This window comes from Mustela nivalis (assembly GCF_964662115.1).
Source record: "Mustela nivalis genome assembly, chromosome: 14".
In the NCBI taxonomy this organism is placed as follows: domain Eukaryota; kingdom Metazoa; phylum Chordata; class Mammalia; order Carnivora; family Mustelidae; genus Mustela; species Mustela nivalis.
In genome coordinates, this window is record NC_139033.1 from 35,082,445 (window position 1) to 35,092,129 (window position 9,685).

General features: G+C 44.9%; 1 protein-coding gene across 1 annotated transcript; it reads right to left on the minus strand.

Moving 5' to 3' along the window:
• Positions 1-4,854: 4,854 nt before the first annotated feature.
• PMAIP1 (phorbol-12-myristate-13-acetate-induced protein 1) lies at positions 4,855-8,940 on the minus strand. The gene is made up of 2 exons (XM_082700171.1): positions 8,751-8,940; positions 4,855-6,429 (listed from the first exon to the last, which is right to left on the minus strand). The coding sequence occupies exons 1-2, from the start codon at positions 8,806-8,808 to the stop codon at positions 6,323-6,325; spliced, it is 165 nt and encodes a 54-aa protein (XP_082556297.1). The 5' UTR covers positions 8,809-8,940; the 3' UTR covers positions 4,855-6,322.
• Positions 8,941-9,685: the final 745 nt, after the last annotated feature.

Sequence of the window (9,685 nt, forward strand, 5' to 3'; positions counted from 1 at the left end):
CAGGACCTGAATTTTTCCATGAATACCTGCCGGGGGCTTTGGGCAATTCAATAGTATTCATGAAACCTATTATGTACGGGGTGAAAATAAATGTTTTGCCATCACTAGAAGGTAAATTAAAAGCAGATGGGCTCCTCAAGGGAAAAACTGCCACTTCCTCTCCAGCCCCACCACTGCCCTGCTGCCTTTTCTCAAAAGCTTTCATTTTAGTCTAATAATCTTAATTGGGCAAGATCTTCCCATAGCTCTGGAAGGAAGCTAATATCTAACCCTCTGTCTTGAAGTTATCTGACCTTTACTGAGCAGGACTGTGAGCCGGACACCCTGCACATTCTCTCCTTGTTCGATTCTCAAGATGCTTTGAAATCGGTGTATCTTACACCCTTTTATAAGAAAACCGAGATCGAGCCATTTATCCAGAACCCCGCAAAGAAGGAGTGGCAAAACGTGGCTGAGTCCGAAGTCCAAAGCCAATGCTAATTGCAGAGAAAGAAAGTTTGTGGTTTTAAAAATAGACGTGCAGTTGGAAATGGGCAAATCTCACAGCTCCATTAGAGGTCATTAGTGAGAGAACGTGCTGAAAAGAAAAGAAGCCTTTTACTAAGACACGAGAAATACCAAAGGGCCATTTGTACATTCCTTTTCCAATCCAAACCCAAACCCAGGTTCCACGCACCCTTCGGGTTCTAATCACAGACAGTGTACAGTTCAGAGCACACCTACGGGGACCCAGACTTACGAAGGAAAGGAATCCTAAATCCGCACCTGTCACTCATCACTTCCCTCATTTTTCTGGTTTTTACAGTAACTGATCTGGAAGAAGACTGTAGGTGGGTGTGACTGTTTCAGTCTGACTTTGTTAAACTGACTTCTGAAAGTCCTTAAAACAGAAGCTGAAGTGAGGGCCTGGATTGTATTGACAAAGGTTTTGCTCTTGAACCATGACCTATTACGTGAGAGACTCGGACGGTAGGGTGTGTCCTGTCAGGTGACCCCAACTATTTTCAGCTACATATAAGAAGCTTCCTTGCAACAGGGACACCACCATCAGGGAAGCCAGAGTCCATGGGGAATTTTCACGTCCAGGAAAATACTTAGAAGTCCAAGATGTTTCTGCCCAGCCTCGTCCCAAACTTAGAATCAGTGTTTGGGAGAAGAATTTGGGAAACAGATTATTGGAGGGGGAGTTTTAAACCTACTCTCCTACTTTTTGCAAACCCTTCAGTTTTCTCTTACACTGTGTGCAGGATGGGGCTGGTGGGACAGGGAGTGGGTAGGGGATCTTCCCATTCTCTGTCTCAAACCACAAATGACCTAAGAGGGGATGCAGAGGAATCACTCGGGTTCAGACAGGTTCTGCTCAGTCTCACAGTTCACAGAAGGCTTGGCTTTGATTCCGAAGCAGGGCGCTCTCCGCTCTCCATCATACTCAGTCGTAAGACTGTCATCAAGATTCCAGTTGTCTTCCCCGAGGAGTATTCCCTCGGACAGAGGTTCAAGCAGTTTGGCAAGATTTTCACAGTCTGTGCTGTTCTGGCCCACAGGGAGCTCACTCACTCTCTCTCTCTCTCTCTCTCTCTCTGTGTGTGTGTTGTGGGGGGAGAGTTGTTGCAAGGGATTAAAAAGCCCAAATCACAGCACACAGAGCCTTCAGACTAAAGGAAACAACTTATCTTGTTCACAGATACATTGCTAGATGATAAAGAGATCAGTGATAGATGATAAGTGACTTTTTTTTTTCCCACCCGCTGTAGTATCAGTCCTCATGTTCTTGCCCCAAGCATTACTCCCAGTTTTCCCTGTGGAAGCACAGGCTAGAATTTAATGAACTGCCAAGTTCTGAGGGCTGGAAAGTGACAAGACCGTGATTGGAGTGTTTGCTTCCTCTTCTGCATTGTTTCTCTGGAACTGTTTCTCATCTACTCGATTTACACATAAAAAAAATTACAGTATTCAGGGGTCCCTGGCTGGCTCAGTCGGTAGAGCACGTGCCTCTTGGTCTCAGGGTCAGGAGTTGGGCCTAGAGCTTACTTTTTAAAAAATTAAATTAAAAATTACAGTATTTATTAATGAGTACCATGACCACAGATTTGTATGGAATCAGTTGTATACATGAGATAATGGAGTAAGTATAAATTCAAGATGGTGACACTTGAACATTTCTAAAGTTTTTGATTAGATTTCTGTATCCTTTAGTAATTGCACATTGCAGCACAAAGAGATCTCTGTCCCTCTTCTCTCCTCCCCATTTCTGACCTGCATCCTTCCCCAGCCCCCACAGTCCCTGAAATGATCAGTAACTTAGGCAGATTTAATAACTGTAGAGAGACAATACAGGCATTTTCCCTAAGGACAGGAAAGACACATACACAGAGATAAATAAATTCACCAAACAAGAAAAGCTTGCTTTGGCAGAGACTTTGATCAAGCTCTATAAGCTATACTCTGTTGAGTATCCAAAATCTTGAGTCGTTACTGGTTTTTCTCTTAAATTGTGTACATGTAAATTACACAATTAGATACATGTATTCTTGATTAAGAATGGAAGGAGAGCTGATAAAAACATGTCAAAATAAAACTATCAACACAGGAGGGGCACCTGGCTGGCTCAGTGGGAGGAGCCCGCGAGGCTGGCTCTTTGGGTCATGAGTTCCACCCCCACGTTGGGCGTCGAGATTACAAAAATAAATAAACTTTAAAACCAAAAAACCTACCAGCATAGGACAGCTTACTAAAGCATGTCACATTATTCCTTGACGTGTAGCCCATTTGTTACCTGACCATATTTGTTTGGGGGAGTTTAATTCCTTTACACATTCAAATGATACAAGGAGACAGCTCCAGAAGAAATTCTGTCCAGTTTATAAAAATTAAAAATAGGGATGCCTGGGTGGCTCAGCCTGTTGAGCAGCCCACTCTTGGTTTCTGCTCAGGTCATGATCTCAAGGTCGTGGGATTCAGCCCCCTATTGGGTTCTGCATGGCATAGCCTAGAGCCTGCTTGTCCCCTGCCCTCCCCCCCCCCAAGCTCTGGCCCCAAATAAATAAAATCTTTTTAAACAAGTGAACAAAATATAGTTCTTGAAATTTGAGGCCCATTTTTTAAATGGTTTGGAATATTTAGGATTCAGAATGAAGCTTCCATGGGTTTAGACCTTCTTCAGTTACTTCAGTCATAGCCTTAATTCTGGTATTATTGCATTTCTGATTTTATTTTTTTCCTAAAGGTCCCATCATTTTGCCAAAGTTTCAAATATGAGAGACTATGCTTTGCTAAAGTGATTCACTATTGTTTTAATCCAAGACACAAAGCCCAGGAGGCCTTCCCCTCTACGCGCTGTGGACGGAATGACGGTAACTTTAATGTGAAGGACTACAGACATGCCGGTGCAGAAGATAGTGATTTTTTTTCTTGTTCAATTTTTAAACTAAGTCTAAGAATTACACTTTTTGTATGCATTATACTAACAGCATACATTGCCATTTCTAGGTGACTTTTCAAATATAAAGGTTATGGAGATTTTCTCTTACATATAAATGCAAGCCAAACTATTTTTTTAATTCCCAGTAGCTTTTCGTTAGTCAATATTTACAATTATGTGGACATCCTGGGAATTTTTTGACATTGTTTTTCTGGGGTGCCTGGGCGGCTCAGTTGGTTATTGGGCTCAGGTCCTGATCTCAGGGTCCTGGGATGGAAGCCGGCATAAGGTTCCCTACTCAGCAGAGAACCTGCTTCTTTTCCCTCAGTCTCTGCCCCTCCCCCTCGCTGGTGTTCTCTCTCTCAAATAAATAAAGTCTTTTTAAAAAAATAATTCTTTGAGGGCGCCTGGGTGGCTCAGTGGATTAAAGCCTCTGCCTTCAGCTCAGGTCATGATCCCAGGGTCAGGGAGCCTGCTTCCTCCTTTCTCTGCCTGCCTCTCTGTCTTCTTGTGATCTCTGTCTGTCACATAAATAAAATCTTTAAAAATAATAATAATAATAATAATTCTTTGAAAATATATAGTCCTCAGACCTTAAGATTGTGCATGGTGCCAAAGCTTTCCTTTGCTACTCCTTGTATTTAAAAAAAAAAAAAAAAGCAGCAAGGGTACTCTTAGGAAAACTCATTAACACCAACAGAGCACTTCTGGCTGCACAGAGGGGCAGAAGGACAGGAAATCCTCTTCCAGAGACTCTCAAATCAAATCACCTTTACGGAGCCAATCTCCCCCACCCTCCCTCCCCCAATGGCCTGGGGCAGCCCTTCATTTCCCCCTACCCAGGGTGCCACCTTCCTCTGGTAGCCTCTCCTCTTAGCCTCCCCTTCGGAGCAAGGTAATTTACACTCTGGGGTTTCAGCCTAAAGAGCTACCAACTAGGAGTTCTCACCCTCTAACAGGAAAGCCACTCCTGCACGTGACTAGCTTCAGATGAAGCAATACTAGCTGCTCAGGGTTGGGGCAGATGAGAGAGAACTGTGAGGCCATCGTCAAGGAAACCACCCAGAAGCTTCTCTAGCTGGCAGAGGTCCCCAAGCAGCCAAGGAAGGGACACATTGTAGCCCCATGGATATTGACTAATCTCTATAGGCAACTTTCAATAAATCACTCTCCAGGAACTAAGACATTCAAGACCTCTGCCAGGCATGAATTTCTTCTTTTTCACTATTTCCTCTCCTCATTAAACAGCAAGTCCTTTGACAGCAGAAATCATGCTAAATGTCCCCGTATGTTCCACTCCAGGCAAAAGAACTGTGACTGAGGAGGTGGTGCTCAGAAAGGACCTGCTGATGGAAACCTGTCAAACCATTTTGGTTTCGTAATGAATACTGGGCCGGTGATGTGATGACAGAAAGGAACACGCAGAGAAACGGTGATAATTCTAGTAGTTTATAGCTACAGTATCCAATTTTGTATGTATAAATACAGTTACAGACCATAAATATCCTAACAGCAAAATATCTGCCTCTAGACAGACAAAAAGCATTTTTGCAACTAAATAATACTGAGGAAAAAACAGATACTGAGGTAATGTTTCATCTAAAGTGACCACAGCCTAGGGCAAAACATTCTTACTGTTAAGTTCAAGTGGTTATGAAAGCCTTGTCTCATAACCTAAAAATGTGACTTTAATAGACATTTTCAAGCAAAATGGTATTTTCATCATAAATAGGTAAAATAAATATTATTATTCCTGCTGAAATTCAATCATGACATTATTTTTTATCTATCTAGGGATGCAGACTGGCTTTTTAACAATAAAAAAAGGGAAATTCATGAAACTTTTCTCAGAATCTACATATTATTCTAAAGCAAATTATACATATATGGCATTTTTATTCCAGGCGAGAAATCCAAATCCAATCCCCCTTTAAAAAAAAAAAAAAAAAAAAAAAAAAAAAAACTATGTAAAACATACTTAATTTCTCTTAAAAGATCACTTCCTATGAGACATACCCTGACCAGTTTGAGAAAGGCCTTTTACAGATTTTAGAAACTTCTCTAGAAACACATTCATCTTATCAAGTTACTTTAGTATATTTGTTTTACTAAGTATTAATTACAAGAGTAAAAAAGCCTAAATCACCTTTTTCTCTCATTATTTCTGATTCTAGAAAATCCCTGTGCTCTTTATCTTGAAACATTCTACCTTCAAGAATCTTACTGGAGCCAACTAATACCTCTATCACATTTTTTTCAAGGTACAGGCTTTCCCATTAAGATTCACAGAAACATAATTCAAGGATCATCTGAACAGAAGCGATACATTTTTGAGTCAGAAGAAACAAAGCTTTCAAATCATTTTATATTTTGTAGTGACCTGTGGAATCCACACTCTCTACAACATTCAGTGTTCTGAGAATGAAATGTTTACTTTTAACAAGATAATATATAAACCAAGTCTTATCCCTCACTCTGGAGTTGTCATCCCAAAATAAAACCCAACACTGAAGACATATGTTTCTTTGCCTCTGACCACTGTCCATTCATCTGCCAACTCCGCTTACAGTAGGCTGCACAGCAACCTTCAGCAAAATTACCGGAATAATTTCGGAAGTTAAAAACAAAATGTTAAGTAATTAAGTCCTTATTTTTCAAAGCTCCTCCATTCTTGCTTTAAAATAAACAAAATGGTTTTATAACATCCTCACGAGCCAAAACAAATGTCTTCTGGAAAATCAACAAAAATCCGTCTTTGTTGTATCCCATCTTCATTTCCAAGGACGTCCAAAAAGCAAGTGAGATCTTCTCCATTACAAGGCATTTCCTCTAGATTAAATTTGCACCTACTGGGGAATCTTCCAATTTAAAGCAATCTCCTTGTTCAAGCTTCTGAGGCAGTCAGGTTCCCGACCGAAAGAGTTTGGATATCAGATTCAGAAGTTTCTGCCGGAAATTCAGTTTGTCTCCAAATTTCCTGAGTTGAATGGCACACTCCATTTCGGGGTCTGAAAAGGAAGGCTAAACATTAAAATCACACTGGTATTACCAACTGCAACCAGCAAGAGTTAATGTGCCCATCCAAGGGACAAGCTGAGTATTTACTCAGTGAACATTTACCTTAACTTTAGCTTTATGTACACCCATTTTCTCAACGCAAGAAAGGTGACTTAGCATGCATACCCTCCCCCCAACACACCATATACAGACACACTGTGACTCATAAATCAATAGAATAGTTGAGAATAAAGATGTTTACTCTGAAATGTGTGTGTGTGTGTTGAAGCACACTAAATGAGGCAAATGCTCCCTTTCAACAGGGGAACTTCCATCATACACCACAGAGTTAAGGATTAAGGAGCCTTGGCCAGCCTCAGGTGACATCATCCTCTTCTCACTCACTGAGGGTTGGTTGGGGGAACTGAAGTCAAATCCTGGAGTATGCTGTTTTTAAGTAGAATGTTTTTTAAATGGCAATAATTCACACCTCGTATTAGACCTTCATCAATAGACAAATCTAAATGTATTTTCCCCTCCTTTTTAAAAGATTTTATTTGACAGAGAGCACAAGCAGGGGGTGTAGCGGAGGGAGAGGGAGAAGCAGGCTCCCCGCCAAGCAGGGAGCCTGATATGTGGCCCAGAACCCAGGATCATGACCTTAGCAGAAGGAAGATGCTTAACCAACTGAGCCACTCAGGTGCCCCTCTAAATGTATTCTTAACCTCACTGAAAAACTTTGAAATGTTCTTCTAAGACTCATAAAATCTTGCAAAAATAAAACCACATTCTCTAAAATAACTTATAAATTTACATTACACTGTAAACCAAATTCTTCTTACAAACCCAATTTGTGCAACTCCACTGCCTTTATGAGTGAAGCAAAAATGTTTAATTCACAAGTTTACTACTTTTTAGAAGCGATATATTGTCATTAAATGAGTATTAATTTAAGAAAAAGGATTACAAAAGGATTTTAAAGGGGAAAAAATGATCTCTTTCCCCAAAAGAGGGGGCAGAAACTAGCTGCTAGTTGTTTCCTTCATCTCTGTTACACTTCTATAAAAGCGGTAATTTAAAAAAAATTAAAACTACGTGTGGTGAGGGATGTTAACTAGCGCTATTTCACAATATATACATAAACCGAATCGTCCTTTGATACATACATCAATCAAGGCTAATACAATGTCCTAGGTCACTTGTATCTCAATTAAAAGATGTATTACTGTCCAGTCAAGTTTAAGGGGGCCCTTTCTGCTGTCCTGTATTATTAGGAATGAAGTGGAAAATGGCAGAAAGGTATGCTCAGCTTAGGCCTTCTGGAAACCAGAGATTTCTTGGACATCACAAAAGGTGGGTCAAACTTTTTGGCCTCCCAAGAGCGACCCCGAGGGAGCACCCCGGTGCCCACTTAGGCAGGATGGTCACCCCACTTCCTTGCAAGCCTCACAGGCTCTATAAATCGAAAGTTAAAAGGGGGCCATCAGCGTCTGATGCAATAGCAGTATGACGAATTTTGAGCTCCGAGCCTGCAGCCGCCTTCGCTACACCCCCTTAGCGGATGGCTGCCCTGTGTGTTAAGATTTATAAGGGAGAGGGCGGGTCTAAAAACTTACTCGATGAGGCTTTATGGAGGGAGGAAGAAAGAATGGATGGATGAAAAACCACTACAGTGACCATCTGCTGTTCTCCTATCCATCTCCACAACCAATAACGACTGCTAAAATGTTACCACTCAAGACAGCACAACTTTCCCGGCTCCAGTGGTCCTCGCGGGGCCTCCGTAACGCTAATCGGCCCTCGGTGGCAGAGCCCCCATAGACCGAGGCGTAACGGGCCGTTTTGTGTTGGGGGCCCGAGAGTGGCTACACTCAGAGCGGGGGCCCTCCATGGTCCCCGACTCCGGAGGAAGAGGGCCGGTCGCCAGGCCGCTCCCAGAGGAGCCTCTCCCGTCCCCACCTGCCGCGATCAGGACTTTCTCCTCGCGACTGCACTTGCACTTTTTCTCCCCGTGGCCCCGGGGCAGAGAAAGTGGGGCTGGAAGGCAAGCAAGGCGAAAACAAGGCTTTGTGCCTCCGCTAAGATCCCAATGTGCATCCCATATCGCGTTTCCTCCCTCACCATCTCCACCATCCGCGGTAAAAAAAACCCTGAAAAACTTCCCGGAGGCGCCCCCAAAGCATGTCCAAGGGCGCAGACCTGCCGGGCCCGGAGGCCGCGAGCTACTGGGAAGACCCCGCCGGGACCGGGACCGAGACCTCGACCCTGAACCTCGCCCCGGCCCCGGCCCCGGCCCGGGTCAGGATCTCGGCGGACCCCAGCTGCTCCCTACCTGCCGGGGCCCGCGCTGGGCTCGGCTGCGCGCTCTTACGCGCCTTCTTCCCAGGCATCTCCACAGGCAGCCACCGGAGCTGTACGGTAAAACCCCGGGGACCTCAGTCCAACCCGAGCCCCCTTAGGGCAGCAGGAGGCGAGCAGCACGCGGGTCGCGGACGGGCAGGAGCAGCGTGCAAGACCGGAGCGGACCGAAGACTGCCCTCTCCGGACGATTCTCGCGCCCCGCTCGCTCCTTATAAAGGAACCGTGACGTAGCGAAACTTGACTGTGCGCCCGCCCCTGTCCCCGCCCCCGAGGGCCGCCGCTCTGGGGGATATGCCCGGACTCGTTAGCGCTCCGCGGCGGTGGCGGCGATCCGCGTCTACACCCCGTCTCGCCTCGCCGTGACTCCCTTCGCTAGCGGGGCCCGCGCGAAGGGGGTCCGGGCCGAGAGCGCGCCCCCGCCCCACGTGGCGTCGGTCGCAGCTGTGGCGGAGCCGGGAAGTCGCGGGAGGGGAAAGTTCTAGCGAGAAGGCGGCGGCCTTCTTGGGGAGGCCGGGCGCCGGGTCCTTATCGTAAACCGGCAATTAGAGACTCTAACGAAGCCGACCCCGGAACCAGATCCGAAAGGGGGAGCTCGAGCTCGGAGGGCACGGGTGGTTGCGGGGAAATGAGATGAAGAAAACGTTCCCAGCAGTAGAGAGGGTGCCAGAGGCAAAGGGACTCACGTACCAGACTGAAACCCTGGGGAGAGCAAGTACACACGAGTTTGATCTGGAAGGGGGTTGGGGACGGTGGGCAGAGGGCTTAGTCCCCCGCCCCACTTGGGCTGGTGGAGCGTATTCCCTCTGGAGAGATCGACATTAACTCGTTGGGTTGCTGCTTAGTAACGTGAAAAGAGTAAGGCATTATAAGGGACACTTTCAGATGCTTTCGTGGAAGGAGAAATGA